Here is an 18,411-nt window from a genome sequence, read left to right as displayed (position 1 = left end):
AATGAGAACTTTTGGGTGTCAAGGAAAATGTATGAAGTTAAAAGTACATTATTTCCATTAGGAATGTAGGGAAGTAAAAGTTGTCAAACAAAAATGGTAAAGTATAGAAACCCCAAAACGCTACTTAGGTAAAAATACTTTAAAGTACTACTTAAGTACTTTATACCATTGACTACAAATTACCAGTGTTGTGTAAAAAAACGAATCTACTGTAGCAGCATGGGGAAATTCTCTTACTCAATATTTGTAGTACTTTCTGCTGTTACGATGGAGAGGGGCAAATTTCCTGTAATTTCTCCCGCCGTCCTGCAAATACAGTAGTTGCCATGGCGGTGCAAGTTGTAAAGGCTGATTAGAAACCCATAACAGATGTATCATTACAAGGCTAGGAAAATGAGGGGCTGCTGTATTATATTCCTCCTCGATCACATAACATGCCATCTGGTACGCGGACCAAGAGCGGCCATATTGACTTTTACCTCTATTCAGCCTAGCTAGCTGAAGAAGTAGTCTGAAATGTATCGGTCAGAGAGAGGGCATATACTCGCTCTATCCTCTCAGTGCAGGGTTACTAAATGGAAAAACAGACTCTTCTTTGATCATATGATTGGCTCATCGTGATGATGTCAGGCCCCAACTGTGCAGCAGAATTTAGCTGGACACTCTGCTGGCCACAAGGAAAGCTTGTCTTTCGACTCCCAAGGTTAACCTGTAATTGGAGATGGTGCTTAATACAGCAACGCTGGCAGAGAGGGCTGCGACGCCAGTCTCACAGCATAGGCATGCCTCAATGGCTCTTGTACAAACCTTAATACCGGAGCAGTTTATCTTTGGAGTTCTTTTTAGGAAAATCCCTTAGGATAACAGCACATTCCTCCTTCTGTGGATGAAGAGGTCCAAACATGATTTCAAATTCCTTATATTAGGCAAACCAGACAGTACAATTTTCATGTTTTTAAAATAATAGGTTGGTAATGTTTGACATTGACCGGCTTTATTTTCATTTTGTTTTATTACCTGGCTCAAATGCAGCATTTCCATTATTATTGCATTAGAGGTTCAAGGAGCCTGTTCTGAAAATATCTTGATCTTTGTATTCCATTCTGTTTACTCTTCTGTCTCTGCAGCTCGCACCAACAAGCCTGCCCCCCCTACAGGCAAGCATTTTAAAATCCCCCTCAGCCATCTCCCCGTCCTGACTCCAGACCCCACCCCCCAGCACACGGCCCCCCTGTACGAGAGCGAGGAGCTCTAGACAAAACTACACCAGGAGTGTAATAATCGTGGATGTGTGTTGTGCTCCTTATTATAACTGCCTGTGTCCTACCACTGAGGCTGTCCTGTTGTCTGTGTCTTGGAGGAAACCAATTGAGGTTTTGAGGAAGCGGGTAGATGGACTCTCACATTTGTCAAATGCACTTTAGTTTGAGCCCTTCCGGTTTTGTGTCAAGGGCATGCTGGTCAGATGCGGGTTTCCCAACCGCACATCCTCTTAGTGTGGTGTAGCCTTCCTGGCTGGTGCACTTGACTTGGCACAGACCTTTGTCAAATGCTGTCCTGTGGTTTGCTGTTCTAGTGGATAGAGAATTAATCATGTATCGTCTCAGACATGTAACTATCTTTGAAGTTCCTTCACGAAAGCATCATTTTTATGACTGCTTTTTCAAGTGAGAATGTGTGTAGCTGATATTTCTGTTTTTTAAAGGTCAAATGGTTTTATTGTATAAGCTATTTATTGGACAATTACTTCTAAATGTAAATGGTTGCCGTAACACCCAAATTTACCACAACCAAGGTCTGATCCTGACCATTGAAAAACATTTTGAATAAGTTATGTACCGTGTATGATGTGAAATTGAATGTATGTGTAATAAAGTTTTCATGACCTTATTACAGGTGGTTATTTCACTTTGAAAATAAGATATCAAATTTAGTTCATATACACTGAACAAAAACAAACTATGTAAAGACATGTTTCATGAGCTGAAATAACAGCCCAGAAATGTTGGATATACACAAAAAGCTTATTTCTCAATTGTTTACATCCCTGTTAGTGAGCATTTCTCTTTTGCCTAGATAATCCAGCCACCTGACAGTTGTGGTATATCAAGAAGCTGATTAAACAACAATTACACAGGTGCGCCTTGTGCTGGGGACAATAAAAGGCCACTCTAAAATGTGCAGTTTTGTCACAACACAATGCCACAGATGTCAAGTTGAGGGCATGTGCAATTGGCATGCTGACTACAGGAATGGCCACCAGAGCTGTGGCCAAATAATTGAATGTTAATTTCTCTACCATAAGCCTCCGTTTCAAAGAATTTGGCAGTACATCCAACCGGCCTCACAACCGCAGACCACGTAACTATGCCAGCCACATCCGCCTTCTTCACCTGTGGTATCAACTGAGACCAGCCACCCAGACAACTGATGAAACTGGGTTTGCACAACTGAAGAATTTTGGCAAACTGTTACCTGTCTCAGTGAAGCTCATCTGCGTGCTCATTGTCCTCACCAGGTTTGTAACCAACTCCTTGTGCTCTGGATCGGGGTACGACAACATGTTCCAATTACCGCCAATATCCAGCAACTTTGAACAGCGGGACAACATTCCACAGGTCACAATCAGCCTGATCAACTCTATGCGAAGATGTTGCGGTGCATGAGGCAAATGGTGGTCACACCAGATACCTACTGGTTTTCTGATCCACGCCCCTACCTTAAGGTATGTGACAAAACGGATGCATATCTGTATTCTCAGTCATGTGAATTTTTCAATTGACTGGTTTCCTTATGATCTAACTCAGTAAAATCTTAAATTGCATTTAAATGTTCCAGTGTAGACAACTTATTTGTGAAGCATTGCAGCCACTAAGTTCTGTAATTTATTTTATATATAAAAAAGGAAATAACTTCATCAAAACATTTGAAACACTTGATAGGACGGACCTCTGTGATCCCAATGTGTGAAGTGAAAAACTGGCAATATAAGACTGACACAGGTCCCCTCGACACAGCATCTAGCAACAGGAAGTCAAATCTCACTGGACCATTAACCTTGACAACCTTTTAGGACGAAGACTTCTATCCTGTTCTGATGAAAAAGGCCCAGACATTTAAAACAAGAGACGACATAACATTTCAGTACATGAATGTGTATTGGGCTCCTCTTCGCCATCTTCTTCAGGTGACTGACTCCATAACTGTTGAGGAAGTGCTTGGCAATAGAACTGCTCAGGATGACGTACTCTACATACTCATTCACACACAGTAAAAAAGAAAAAGGAATTCATGATGGTAGTCTCTCGCTTTAAGTACAGCCAGGTCAAGTCCATGAGATGGCTATGGTCCTCTTGGGGAGGAGTAATCACGGTGTCCACTTTCCTTAGACTGCAGCCTTGAGACTACGGTTTCCCAATAATTTCAGAAGGAAAAGTCTATCTGAGCGCTCAGATCTCCACGTCGCTCTCCTTGTCGTTGTCATGGTCACCATCATAGAACTCATTGGCTGCCTCCGGCCTGTAAAGAGAACATAAGCCATTTAGTTCCAAAATGTTCAAAACACCATACAATTCACAGTTCACACACACTACATGCAGTTAGACCAAAACGGGTCATACTGATTCCATTACTAATATGTTGCTGTGTGTCACAAAGCTAACTACGAGTGTATTCACCTGGAATAGTTGTCCTCTGAGCCCCTCTCATCTGGGTCTCCCTCGTCAGTACGCTCGTAGCTCAGGATGTCAGAGGGCACGTCGTGGATCTGGACACTGGGGGCGTGGTTTAACATCTTCAAGTTCTCAAAGACCGTCGAACGGATCTGCTCCAGGTACTAAACAAACACAGGAGGAAGATACATCATTTAAACTGGAGAGAATCATTTTCATGGTCACACATATTCAGTAGTTTGAATCCTTGTTGAAAACATTATGTAGACTGTTTTAGGAATACAAAAAAAACCAAGAAAAGGGAGAGAGCATGTGCATTCTCAAACTTACCTGTCTTGAATTCTGGTTCTCTATCCTGGTGCTCACGTCTGGGTGGAGTGTGAAGTCTGGAGCAAAATACTCAAAGTACTCTGGAGGGATGAGAAAGAAACAGAAAAAAGTGCTTTTATACTGAACAAAAATATAAATGCAACATGCAAAAAATGTACGATTTTACTGAGTTACAGCTCATATGGAAATCAGTTAATTGAAAAATTCATTAGGCCCTAATCTAAGGATTTCACATGACTGGGAATACAGATATGCATCTGTTGGTCAGACACTTAGAAAAAAAAGGTAGGGGTGTGGATCAGAAAACCAGTCAGTATCTGGTGTGACTACCATTTGTCTCATGCAGCGCGACATCACCTTTGCATAGTTGATCAGGCTGATTGTGGCATGTTGAATGTTATCCCACTCTTCAATGGCTGTGCGAAGTTGCGGTAATTGGAACACGCTATCGTACACGTCGATCCAGAACATTCCAAAAATGCTCAATGGGTGACATATGCTGCGAGCATGCAGGTTTTCAGCTTTGAGGAATTGTGTACAGATCTTTGCGACATGGGGCTGTGCATTATCATGCTGAAACATGAGGTGATGGCAGCATATGAAGCACGACAACGGGCCTCAGGACCTCGTCACGGTATCTCTGTGCATTCAAATTGCCATGGATAAAATGCAATTGTGTTTGTTGTCCGTAGCGTATGCCTGCCCATACCTTAACCCCACTATGGGGCACTCTGTTCACAACGTTGACATCAGCAAACCGCTCGCCCACACGACGCCATACACACTCTGCCATCTGCCCGGTACAGTTAACTGGGATTCCTGCGTGCCAGTGGCCATTGAAGGTGAACATTTGCCCACTGAAGTCAGTTACAATGCCGAACTGCAGTCAGGTCAAGATCCTGGTGAGGACGACGACAACGCAGATGAGCTTCCCTGAGACTGTTTGACAGTTTGTGCAGACCCACAGTTTCATCAGCTGTCCGAGTGGCTGGTCTCAGACAATCCCGCAGGTGAAGAAGCCGGATGTGACGGTCCGGTGCTGAAGTGATTACACGTGGTCTGCAGTTGTGATGCCGGTTGGCCGCACTGCCAAATTCTCTAAAATGATGTTGATGTGGCTTTTGGTAAAGAAATGGTAAAAGAACCTTTTATTCAAATCAAATTTTATTTGTCACATGTGCCAAATACAACAGGTGTAACCCTTAGAGTGAAATGCTTACTTACAAGCCCTTAACCAATGCTTTAAGAAGTTTAAAAAATTGTTTTAATTCCTTAAGTAAAAATGGAAAATAAAACGAATAATTAAAACAGCAGCAGTAAAATAACAAGCGAGGCAATATACAGGGGGTACTGGTACAGAGTCGATGTGCGGGGGCACCGGTTAGTTGAGGTAATGAGGTAATGTACATGTAAGTAGCGTTGAAGTGACTATGCATGGATTATAAACAGAGGGGTCTGGGTAGCCCTTTGATTAGCTGTTCAGGAGTATTATAGCTTGGGGGAAGAAGCTGTTAAGAAGCCTTTTGGACCTAGACTTGGCACTCCGGTACTGCTTGCCTTGCGGTAGCAGAGAGAAGTCTACGACTAGGGTGGCTGGAGTCATTGACAATTTTTAGGGTCTTCCTCTGACACCGCCTGGTATAGAGGTCCTGGATGGCAGGAAGCTTGGCCCCAGTGATGTACTGGGCCGTATGCACTACTCTCTGTAGTGCCTTGCGGTTGGAGGCCGAGCAGTTGCCATACCAGGCAGTGATGCAACCAGTCAGGAAGCTCTCGATGATGCAGCTGTAGAACCTTTTGAGGATCTGAGGACCCATGCCAAATCTTTTCAGTCTCCTGAGGGGGAATAGGCTTTGTCGTGCCCTCTTCACGACTGTAAATGTGTTTGGACCATGACAGTTTGTTGGTGATGTGGACACCAAGGAACTTGAAGCTCTCAACCTGTTCCACTCCAGTCAATGAGAATTGGGGCATGCTCGGTCCTCCTTTTCCTGTAGTCCTTCGTCTTTATCACGTTGAGAGAGAGGTTGTTGTCCTGGCACCACATGACCAGGTCTCTGACCTCCCTGTAGGCTGTCTCATCGTTGTCGATGATCAGGACTATCACTGTTGTGTCATCGGTAAACTTGATAATGGTGTTGGAGTCGTGCCTGGCAACTTTTTAAAATGTAACTAGGAAAGTCAGTTAAGAACAAATTCTTATTTACAATGACGGCCTACCCCTGACCAAACCTGGACGACACAGGGCCAATTGTGCTCCGCCCTATGGGACTCCCAATCACGGCAGGATGTGATGCAGCCTGGATGCAGTCATGAGTTAACAGGGAGTACAGGAGGGGACAGAGCACGCAGCCCTGAGGGGCCCCCTGTGTTGAGGATCAGCGTGGCGGGTGTGTTCCCTACCCTCACCACCTGGGGGTGGCCCGTCAGTAAGTCCAGGATCCAGTTGCAGAGGGAGGTGTTTAGTCCCAGGGTCCTTAGCTTAGTGATGAGCATTGAGGGCACTATGGTGTTGGAACGCTGAGCTGTAGTCAATGAATAACATTCTCACATAGGTGTTCCTTTTGTCCAGGTGGGAAAGGGCAGTGTTGAGTGCAATAGAGATTGCATCATCTGTGGATCTGTTGGGGCAGTATGCAAATTTGAGTGGTCCTAGGGATTATGGGATAATGGTGTTGATGTGAGCCATGACCAGCCTTTCAAAGCACTTCATGGCTACAGATGTGAGTGCTACAGGTCGGTAGTCATTTAGGCAGGTAGTCATTTAGGCAGGTTACCTTTAGTGAAGACACTTGTCATTGGTCAGAGCATGCTTGGAGTACACATTCTGTTAATCTGTCTGGCCCCGCGGCCTTGTAAATGTTGACATGTTTAAAGGTCTTACATCGGCTACGGAGAGCGTGATTACAGTTGTCCGGAACAGCTGGAGCGCTCATGCATGTTTCAGTGTTACTTGCCTCGAAGCGAGCATAGAAGTAACTTAGCTCATCTGGTAGGTTTGTGTCACTGGGCACCTGTGCTTCCCTTTGTAGTCTGTAATAGTTTGAAAGCCCTGCCACATCCGACGAGCGTCAGATTCAATCTTAGTCCTGTATGGACGCTTTGCCTGTTTGATGGTTCGTCGGAGGGCATAGCGGGATTTCTTATATGCTTCCGGGTTAGAGTCCCACTCCTTAAACGGCAGCTCTACCCTTTAGCTCATTCCGGATGTTGCCTGTAATCCATGGCTTCTGGTTGTTGTATGTACGTACGGTCACTGTGGGGACGATGTCATCGATGCACTTATTGATGAAGCCAGTGACTGATGTGGTGTACTCATTTACATTACATTACATTTAAGTCATTTAGCAGACGCTCTTATCCAGAGCGACTTACAAAATGGTGCATTCACCTTATGATATCCAGTGGAACAACCACTTTACAATAGTGCATCTAAATATTTTAAGGGGGGGGGTTAGAAGGATTACTTTATCCTATCCTAGGTATTCCTTAAAGAGGTGGGGTTTCAGGTGTCTCCGGAAGGTGGTGATTGACTCCGCTGTCCTGGCGTCGTGAGGGAGCTTGTTCCACCATTTGGGGTGCCAGAGCAGCGAACAGTTTTGACTGGGCTGAGCGGGAACTGTGCTTCCTCAGAGGTAGGGGGGCCAGCAGGCCAGTGGTGGATGAACGCAGTGCCCTTGTTTGGGTGTAGGGCCTGATCAGAGCCTGAAGGTATGGAGGTGCCGTTCCCTTCACAGCTCCGTAGGCAATCACCATGGTCTTGTAGCGGATGCGAGCTTCAACTGGAAGCCAGTGGAGAGAGCGGAGGAGCGGGGTGACGTGAGAGAACTTGGGAAGGTTGAACACCAGACGGGCTGCGGCGTTCTGGATGTGTTGTAGGGGTTTAATGGCACAGGCAGGGAGCCCAGCCAACAGCGAGTTGCAGTAATCCAGACGGGAGATGACAAGTGCCTGGATTAGGACCTGCGCCGCTTCCTGTGTGAGGCAGGGTCGTACTCTGCGAATGTTGTAGAGCATGAACCTACAGGATCGTAGTATCTACAAGATACTCCTCAATGCCATCGGAAGAATCCCGGAACATATTCCAGTATCTGCTAGAAAAACAGTCCTGTGGCTTAGCATCTGCTTCATCTGACCACTCTCTTATTGACCGAGTCACTGGTGCTTCCTGCTTTAGTTTTTGCTTGTCAGCAGGAATCAGGAGGATAGAATTATGGCCAGATTTGCCAAATGGAGGGCGAGGGAGAGCTTTGTACGCGTCTCTGTGTGTAATAAAGGTGGTCTAGAGTTTTTTTCCCTTAGGTTGCACATTTAACATGCTGATAGAAATTAGGTAAAACTGATTTGAGTTTCCCTGCATTAAAGTCCCCGGCCACTAGGAGCGCCGCCTCTGGATGACCGTTTTCCTGTTTGCTTATGGCCGTATACAGCTCATTGAGTGCGGTCTTTGTGCCAGCATCGGTCTGCGGTGGTATATAGACAGCTATGAAAAATATAGATGTAAACTGTCTTGGTAAATAGTGTGGTCTACAGCTTATCATGAGATACTCTACCTCAGGGGAGCAAAACCTTGAGACTTCCTTAGATTTCATGCACCTGCTGTTGTCTACAAATATGCATAGGCCGCCGCCCCTTGTCTTACCAGAGGCCACTGTTCTATCCTCCCGAAAAAGCTTAAAACCCGCCAGCTGTATGTTAATTATGTCGTCCTTCAGGCATGACTCGGTGAAACATAAGATATTACCGTTTGTAATGTCCTGTTGGTAGGATATACGTGCTCGGAGTTTGTCTATTTTAATATCGATTGAATGTACGTTGGAAAATAGGACTGATGGTAAAGGTAGATTACCCTCTAGATGACAATTCCTTACAAGACACCTGGACCGTTGTTCACGATATCTACGTATTTTCCTCCTGCAAATGACGGGGATGAGGGCCTTGTCGGGTGTCTGGAGTAAATCCTTCCCGTCCGACTCGAAGAAGAAGAATTCCTCCAGTACGGGGTGAATAATTGCTGCCCTGATATTAAGAAGCTCTTTTCGGTCATAAGACACGGTGGCAGAAACATTATGTACAAGTTACAAATAACGCAAAAAAACATACACAATAGCACAATTGGTTATGGGATCGTAAAACGGCAGCCATCTCCTTTGGCGCTATTATTATTGTCCCCGTGTAATGTTAATGTTTAATCAGCTTCTTGATATGCCACACCTGTCAGGTGGATGGATTATACTGGCAAAGGAGAAATGCTTTGGGATGTAAACAGATGTGTACAACCTTTGAAATAAGCTTTTTGTGCATATGGACAATTTCTGGGATCTTTTTATTTCAGCTCATGAAGCATGGGATCAACACTTTACATTTTGTATTTATATTTTTGTTCAGTGTACATCATATTATGTCAATATAATATCAAACCAATGTACAAAAAGCTTGCTCACTTACCACTATAGGGCAGCTCATCACTAATTGGCTCATCAACTAGGAGGGAGGTCTCATAGGTCCTAGAATGGCAGAAGAGCAACAGAGTCTTAAGTGGTTCCATATACACTGTGAGAACATTATCTCTCGGTCTCCATTAAAAACAACTGTCAGCTAACCTCTACACCAGGTGTATTCAAGGTCCAGAGCTTGCTGGTTCGGTTCTACCTGATAATTAATTACACACACGGGGCGGCAGCGTAGCCTAGTGGTTAGAGCGTTGGACTAGTAACCAAAAGGTTGCAAGATCGAATCCCCGAACTGACAAGGTACAAAATCTGTCGTTCTGCCCCTGAACAAGGCAGTTAACCCATTGTTCCTAGGCCGTCATTGAAAATAAGAATTTGTTCTTAACTGACTTGCCTAGTTAAATAAAGGTAAAAAAAAAAACACCTGGTGTCCCAGGTTTAAATCATTCCCTGATTAGAGGGGAACAATGGGAAAAAAAAGAGTTCTACACTATAGTTCAGTTAAAGCAATGAAATAAATGAGTACTCACCAGCATCTGGCCACATTGCGTACTGTGTACCCTCCTCCTCCCAGCACCAGCAGGGGAATCCTGAAGCTCTTTACAAACTCCACACATTCCCTATAGGAAAAATAAGTACCCTGGGTAAGAGTTCACCATATCCTGGCTCCTGTGTAAATTGGTAAGGGATTTTCTGTAATCACTTAAATGTGCCCTCCTACCAGTAGGTTGCAGTATATCCTCATACTATAGAGTACATTGACTTCCATCCACCAAACCTGAATCCTTATCACAACAAAGACACTTACCCATGGCCTCGTATACTGAGGTTGAAGCATCCTAGTCGGTCACAGCCCAGAGAGTCAGCCCCACACTATCAATGACAAGAGGTGCATGTATGAGTCCCATATTCAATACCACAATCCATGCCACTCATGCAAAACAAATTATCTCTGGCTGCCAAATGCTCACCTGAAGAACGATACAGGTTGGCTGGTAGAAGTCCACCACTTGCTTAATGACTGGCTGAAAGAGTTGCCTGTAGCCTAAGAAACAAAGTGCTATAATGATAAGGTATTGGACAAAATGAAGAGAATTCATCCTTTCAAGCATTCTTGCCAATTATGCAATGTTTTGCTCAATTGATCCCCTATCAAAAATCAGGAAACATCTGTTGTTGATTATTATCCAGTATACTATCAGAGCCTTCGACCTTTAACACATTTTAACACTCATCAGAGAGATGTTAATAGTTTAGACGTCAGGCAGCATAACCTATATCTGATGAAAGCACTCCCCAGAGACATCTCACTGGCCCGAGTCTCCTGAGTGGGGGATCCAGAAAGGACATTACTCACTCTGGTCATCGATCCCATCCCGGAGAGGCACGTTCAGGCAGTAGTAACGGCCGCTCTCAGCCCCCACCTCATACATGTCACCTATGGGACAAAACATACAAACACAATTGTTTATCAAAGAATAGGCTCATTAAGAGGGCTTTCACACCATATTGGTTTGGAGCAGTTTTCCTGAAGTTTTCCTTTGCCACCTTTTCCCCCTTATTTGGACTGGTGTGAACAGTATCCACACTAAACAATGCACTATGGTTCGCTCAAAAAGTGTGGTCTCAGTCCATATCTATATGTACCGTGGTGCGGTTCGCTGCAGGTGAGCTCACAGTCCGGAACAAACACAGGAAAAGACCCAGAGGCATGAATCAAAGGCATGCATTATTACTGGTTGTTTGACTGTGAGCATTTGATAAAATGCACGCAGTACTATAACTTGATAACTCTGAAACATTCTGTGAGTAGTGGCGCATTTATGATCACATCTGATGTAGATTAGGGGAGATGGGGGCTATACCGGGGAAATAGGCTATTGAATAGCTTATTCACGTTGCACTTAGAGCAGTTATTGCACCGTTTCCACATGTTGTTGGAAGACCAAAGCGAAAGTAATATGAAGTTTGGGACACACAAGTTATGCTTCTGGATAATCATAAATTGATTTAACGTGACCATTTTCGGCAACAAAACAAATGACTTGCATGAACATGTGATTTTGTTTAGGCATTTTAGTTCATTTGACAATGTGAAACCAACCGGACCTAACGAAAAAATACAAAATACAAAAAATACAAAACAAACTGATTCAAACTATAGCTCAGAACTGTGTTTGCCCTAAGACACCTCTATTGCCCCATAGAGATATTCATTGATTTAGTCATTAAGACAAACTGTCTCTATTTCTCAATGAGTATTCTCACTGATTATAACAGACACTCATATGGCTTGTCTTACCTGTGCCTGGGAAAAAGTAGTTCCCATACTTGTGGAAGGATACAGTCATGACCCGATCAGTCAGGTAAAAGGCTTCCTGCACCCCATCGCCATGGTGAATGTCAATGTCTATGTAGAGCACACGTGGGTGGTATCTAAAGATACATTTACATTATTAGTTGTCAGTGATCCTCAGAGGGACGTGAACCCAGAAACTGAGGGGGGAAAAAAAACAATATTTAGGAAATAGTCAAATACAAAGACAGTAAGGGTGCTTTACTCTTACTTCAAAAGCTCCAGTATACTGATGACAATGTCATTCACATAGCAAAATCCAGAGGCCTAAAAACAAAAACGAGTGAAATCATGAAATCATAAAGAGCTGTACATAGGCATATTAAAAGATGACCAGAGGCCGTAATAAATTGTCTTGACAAAGAAACAAATGCATGTTGCATAATTCTTACCTCAAATTTCTTGGCATGATGAAGACCCCCAGCCCAGTTGATGGCAATGTCACATATCTGCAAAACAATGGCCCCGATCAATACTCAAATCACAAACCCTGGTTGACTATTTTACCTGGCTCTGTAAATTGCTGAATTGCTTGCCTGGCCTAAATATATATAGCCTACCAGTAGATAGAATACATTCATAACATAGTCCTGACATGACAAAAAAGAAGCTGAGCTTACCGTTTTCCCTAAAACAAACTGACCTTCACAGTGGTACAACATGGTGTGTGTGTGTGCGCACGTGCACATACCTTGTGGTTTAGCTGTGTTGCTCCCTGTAGTGATGCTCCGGTATACCTGGAGCAGAACTCAAACAGGCCCGGGAATACAGGGCTGACAGAGGACACATGCATTATCACACAGATATATGTGTACGTCAAACAGATATTGATAACAAGTTGCACATTACAGTGAGCATATTACATCAACAACAGTCTGTATGATGACACATTATGTATTTCACACAGTGTTGCATTGTCCTCAAGTCACACATGAATCCAAATTTACACCATGTTAGCAATGTAGGCTAATACATTATAGAACCCTCAACTCTGGACCTCGATGCCAGTTCCACTGGGTTTTTTCATTCTTCCCCTCTAATCGGGGACTGATTTAGACCTGGGACACCAGGTGGGTGCAATTAATTATCATGTACAACAGAAAACTCCTAGGTTCCAGCCCTCGTAGGGGAAGAGTTGAATACCCCTGTTATAGAATATAGATAAGACATTCTCACCAGTCATCCCCCACATTGAAGGTGTTGAGACTCTTTGTGAAGCCCTGCATATTGTTGGGGCTGACCTTCTGAAGAAAGTCAATGTAGTCTTCTGAGTGAAACCGGCACATGTCATGTTGGGAGGCTTTGTATGGTTTGAAAACCTATAAAACAAGGACCAGTCAATACATGAACATGGTGTCAAGAAGGACATGAAAGAGTCTGGTTTCATCTGGTACTTTTCAGCATGTTTAACATCAGCAGGACTTACCTGCATCTTTTTGTATAGGCCATAGTGCAAAACAAGGCTGTGCGTCAGAGAGAGACGATGGGGTTTCATTGGGTGACCAGCACCTTGATAAAGAAAGAAAAAGCAAAAATCATGTTTCAGTTAGTGTTATTCTCTCCTATGCAGTTATCAACTTATTCTATGCAGTTATCAATTAATTCATTTCTCTGTGGCTCTGCATGATGCTAGCTATCATTCATAGACTACCTAGCCAGGAAAAATATAGAATAAAACATCTCTAGTCTTGCAAACACACGACTATTAGCTAGTAACCTTAGTTAGCGAACACGTTTCGAGTTTGCGGCGAGATCTATTGACCTGATTGCTAGAATAAATAAGAATATAATAACGTTACGATCAAATCACAAATTAAAAAGGAAATAACTATTACCCTAACCTTATTTATCTAATAAACTAGCTACGTTAGCCGGCTTGCTAATATGCTATGCTTGAGTCTAGCTTTGTGTAGCCAAAATCTTACCATAATGAAAGTTCCCCACGTCCGGATCATAAAAATACGCTGTTCTGTTGGACATTGCAAATTCGCCTTCTTTTTGTATACGGTTCGCTGGGTGTTTGTTACTGTAAATATATAGTTGCTTTATTTAGCAAGTAGCCGCCATTGTAAACGGCGAGTAAAACGTACGTCATTGTCCAGCGACAGTCAAAGGGGGCGGGAGTAGGGGTCATTGCTAAAAGGGAACCAGTTTTTTTTTAAATAGAGTAGCACCAAAGATTTGTGTAACTAACCCAAGATAGACCACAGCCTGTCGTTTCCAATGGGAGCAAATTAATCCTAGTGGGCAGAACAAGCAAGGAGCCAAGCACGAGCTAGCGAGAGCCTATTGGCGCGTTCTAGCATTTATTTGCATATTTCCGTTAGGGAACGACTTACGCCTTGTGAAGAGCGCGTGTGCAATAACTCAATTCGCCTTCGCACTCCTAAACAACGCATTTTTTTTTTACTTTGGCAAAGGGTAAAGTCTACAAAACTTAGTCCACTCTGTTCGTAACATATTTCGTTTTGGAAACACAAAATTGTATTGAGAAAATTAGTATTGAGAAAACTAGCATAATATCGGCCAAAATCCATCTCGCTCTATCTTATTTTTTATTATTATATAAAAAAAAATCTCGCTCTATCTTCTCCCACTGCCGGTCTCTGGGCTTCCTCTCACCACAATATTTGGTAGTAAGTGGAAACGCCAATTATATGCTTCACATTTATACATCCGGTGAAATATATGTCTCATTGTTCTGTCTGTGGCACTGCTGTGAGGCTGTATTCAAATCAAATTTTATTGGTCACATACACGTGTTTAGCAGATGTTATAGCTGGTGTATCGAAATGCTTGTGTTTCTAGCTCCAACAGTGCAGTAATATCTAACCATTTCAAAACAATACACACAAATCTAAAGGAATGGAATTAAGAAAATATATAAATATTTGGACGAGCAATGTTGGAGCGGCATAGACTAAAATACAGTAGAATATAATACAGTATATATAATGCAAAATATGTAAACATTATTAAAGTGACTAGTGTTCCAGATTTGACTTTTTGTAGCAGGTTAGAGTTTTAGAAGCGGGTTAGGATAATTAATGTAGCAGGTTAGAACAATTAGTTTAAACAGTTAGGGTTAACTTTTGACATTAATTTGACAAAAGCTGGATAGCTTCTAGCTTTTTTCCCTATTCATGTCTCCCGAGTGGTGCAGGGGCCCAAGGCACTGCATCTCAGTGCTAGAGGCGTCACTACAGACCCTGATTAGATTCCAGGCTGTATCACAACCGGACGTTATTGGGAGTTCCATAGGGCAGCGCACAATTGGCCCAGCGTCGTCCGGGTTAGAGTTTGGCTTAACTGACTTGCCTAGTTAAATAAAGGTTCAATGAAAGAAATTCCCCCATAGGAATGGCCGAACAAACCAGAGGTAGGCCTAACTAATTTCCAGGTTTTAGGATTACAAGCTGGCAAGATCTATTCTATACCTACCTAAGGGGCCACTATTGACTGATTCAATGTCCAAATTGGGGTTAGTGGCATTGCCCTTAAATCGCTATGTTCCCTGTAAGTTGGCCTACAGAGAGCACTCTCTCTGAGGTGAATTACCTCAGACCACTGAAGTGGTCAGGTAATAAACGTACATAGACATTTTATCTGTGAGAGTACGGCAAGTATGGGTGCTGCAGCCCAATATGGCGACTGTAGTATGGGCAAGTGGGTGTGTCGAAAGGAGTGGGTGTATGGAAAGCGAATCAGCTAATTGGACAGATTTGATTAAACTCAAGACCATTCTGCCTGGCTGATTAGGCTGCACGATGAGTCGATAAACCATTGAGCAGTGCACCAGTGTTGTATAAACGTGCCTGTCAACCTGAGGTGCTTTCTACTGGGCAGCTGTTTCACGGTCGTGAAGCCGGCAGTAGTTAACGTGGCCATTTTTCCTACCCTCCCACAATTTTATTTCAAGTAGGATAGCAGCCTATACAATAAATAAGTAATATTGATTATTTTTTTATAATTATTTTTATTTTTAATTAACCTTTATTTAACTAGGCAAGTTAGTTAAGAACAAAGGCAAAAGGCCTCCTGCGGGGACGGAGGCTGGGTGTCACGTCCTGACCAGTATAGGGGTTATTTGTATTTGTAGGTTGGTCAGGACGTGGCAGAGGGTATTTGTTTTATGTGGTTCGGGGGTTATGAGTATTGTAGAAGGGTGTTTTATTTATGTATTACGGGGTTTTGGTGTATGTTCTGGGTTTTGTATTCTAGGTTGGTTTTCTAGTTTGTTTATTTCTGTGTGGTCTGTGTGGCTCCCGATCAGGAACAGCTGTACATCGTTGTTCCTGATTGGGAGTCATATATTAGTTGCGTGTTTTCACCTGGGGATTTGTGGGTAGTTGATTTTGCACTGCTTGTGATTATAGCCTGTAAAACTGTTCCTGTCGTTTATTGTTTTTCCGTGTTCACATTTTAAATAATAATAATAATAATAATAATAATAATGATATTAATGATGATGATGAGCACGCAACCCGCTGCGCCTTGGTACTCTCTCTCCTACGACAGCCGTGACACTGGGATTTAAAAACAATTACAATAATACTAATATAGGACAAAACACACATAACAACAAGAGAGACAACACTACATAAAGAGAGACCTAAGACAACAACATAGCATGGCAGCACCACATGACAACACAGCATGGTAGCAACATGACAACAACATGGTAGCAACACAACGTGGCAGCAGCACAACATGGTAGCAGGACAAAACATGGTACAAACATTATTGTGCACAGACAACAGCACAAAGGGCAAGAAGGTAGAGACAACAATACATCACGCAAAGCTGCCACAACTGTCAGTAAGAGTGTCCATGATTGAGTCTTTGAATGAAGAGATTGAGATAAATCAGTCCAGTTTGAGTGTTTGTTGCAGCACGTTCCCGTTGCTAGCTGCAGCGAACTGAAAAGACGAGCGACCCAGGGATGTGTATGCTTTGGGGACCTTTAACAGAATGTGACTGGCAGCTGGGTGTTGTATGTGGAGGATGAGGGCTGCAGTAGATATCTCAGATAGGGGGGAGTGAGGCCTAAGAGGGTTTTATAAATAAGCATCAACCAGTGGGTCTTGTGACGGGTATACAGAGATAACCAGTTTACAGAGGAGTATAGAGTGCAGTGATGTGTCCTATAAGGAGCATTGGTGACAAATCTGATGGCCGAATGGTAAAGAACATCTAGCCGCTCGAGAGCACCCTTACCTGCGGATCTATAAATTACGTCTCCATAATCTAGCATGGATAGGATGGTCATCTGAATCAGGGTTAGTTTGGCAGCTGGGGTGAAAGAGGAGCGACTTGGGGAACTTCTTGGGGTTAGACCCAGAGAGAGAGAACTGCTCCTTAAAGTAACTAACTTTGGCCTTCCGGATAGCCTGAGTGCATTTATTTCTCATTTGTGAATGAGAGCTAGTCAGCCTGAGTATGCGTGTGCCGAGCATTTCGCCAAATGCAATTCTTGAGGTGGAGTAACTCTGCAAGATCACGGTCGAACCAGGGGCTGAACCGGTTTTTAATTCTAATTTTCTTCATGGGGCCGTGTTTGTTAACAATACCACTGAAAATATTAAAAAAGAAGGTCCAAGCTTCGACAGGGGATGAAGCTGATTCAATACCATTTTACAGAGGGCAGTTCATGAAGGAAGGCTTGCTCATTAAAGTTTTTTAGCAAGAGTCTATGACAAATCAGGACTTGTTATTTCACTGAGCAGCCATTACGAACACAGGCTGTTAAACAGTGATCACTAAGGTCATTACAGAAAACACCAGACTGATACATATCAGGATTATTTGTGAGGATAACATTGAGAGTTGCCTTTTCTGGGTGTTTGGAGTCACACCTTGTGGGATTGGTAATAATCTGAGAAAGATTTAGGGAGTCCCATTGCTTTATGACTTGGTCAGGTGGTTTAAGTATGTCCCAGTTAAGGTCACCTAGCAGGACAAATTCAGACTTAGTGTGAGGGGCCAGGAGAGAGCTTAGGGCATGTAGGGTACAGGCCGGTGCTGATGGAGGACGATAGCACCCAGCAACAGTAAACAAAGAGCTATTTGAAAGTTCAATGCTTAAAACCAGAAAATCAAATTGTTTGGGAACTACTTGGTGGAGACAGCCAAGCACTGAAGGTGATCCTTGGTAAACATTGCCACTCCCCCACCTTTGGAAGATCTGTCTTGCCAAAAAAGGTTATAACCAGAAAGGTTAACATCAGTATTCAAAACATTCTTCCTTAACCACGTCTCAGTAATGACCAAAACATCTGGATTGGAGCTGTGAACCCACACTCTCAATTATTAGTTTTTGGTAATAAGCTTCTAGTGTTAACTTGTTGAAAACCCAAGCTTTTATGAGAGCAGAAATCAGTGAAGCAGATATCAGAGCACAAGTCAGAGTTGGGGCTAGAAACAGTAGATGGGCCACGGTGTACATGCACATTTCCAGATATCATCAACAGTAAGGCAATCAAGGCACAGCAGAGGACAGGGAGAGATCTGCAGTGTTGATTTATGACATTTGAATATGCGTTAGATGGCAACAAGATCATATTGTACAGCAATTTCATCAGGTAACATGAATACAAAGCCG

General features: G+C 43.2%; 2 protein-coding genes across 3 annotated transcripts in view; one reads left to right on the top strand and one right to left on the bottom strand.

Moving 5' to 3' along the window:
* LOC106604954 (palladin) overlaps positions 1–1,890 on the top strand; it is a 30,834-nt gene extending 28,944 nt beyond the window's left edge. For both annotated transcript variants that reach the window (XM_014200118.2, XM_014200119.2), the window contains one exon: positions 1,128–1,890. In XM_014200118.2, the coding sequence (XP_014055593.2) occupies positions 1,128–1,255 (128 nt within the window). In that variant the 3' untranslated portion in view covers positions 1,256–1,890. The remainder of the gene's footprint in view (positions 1–1,127) is intronic.
* Positions 1,891–2,872: 982 nt separating this feature from the next.
* On the bottom strand, positions 2,873–13,986 carry LOC106604953 (histone deacetylase 3). Its single transcript, XM_014200117.2, has 15 exons — positions 13,736–13,986; positions 13,237–13,319; positions 12,987–13,129; positions 12,502–12,583; positions 12,203–12,259; positions 12,022–12,077; positions 11,757–11,890; positions 10,812–10,892; positions 10,426–10,499; positions 10,263–10,327; positions 9,985–10,074; positions 9,450–9,508; positions 4,002–4,081; positions 3,678–3,835; positions 2,873–3,519 (listed from the first exon to the last, which is right to left on the bottom strand). The coding sequence occupies exons 1-15, from the start codon at positions 13,788–13,790 to the stop codon at positions 3,450–3,452; spliced, it is 1,287 nt and encodes a 428-aa protein (XP_014055592.1). The 5' UTR covers positions 13,791–13,986; the 3' UTR covers positions 2,873–3,449.
* Between the last annotated feature and the right edge of the window lie 4,425 nt (positions 13,987–18,411).

The sequence above is a fragment of the Salmo salar genome, chromosome ssa05, assembly GCF_905237065.1.
Source record: "Salmo salar chromosome ssa05, Ssal_v3.1, whole genome shotgun sequence".
In the NCBI taxonomy this organism is placed as follows: domain Eukaryota; kingdom Metazoa; phylum Chordata; class Actinopteri; order Salmoniformes; family Salmonidae; genus Salmo; species Salmo salar.
This window is presented reverse-complemented; position numbering and strand designations above follow the sequence as displayed.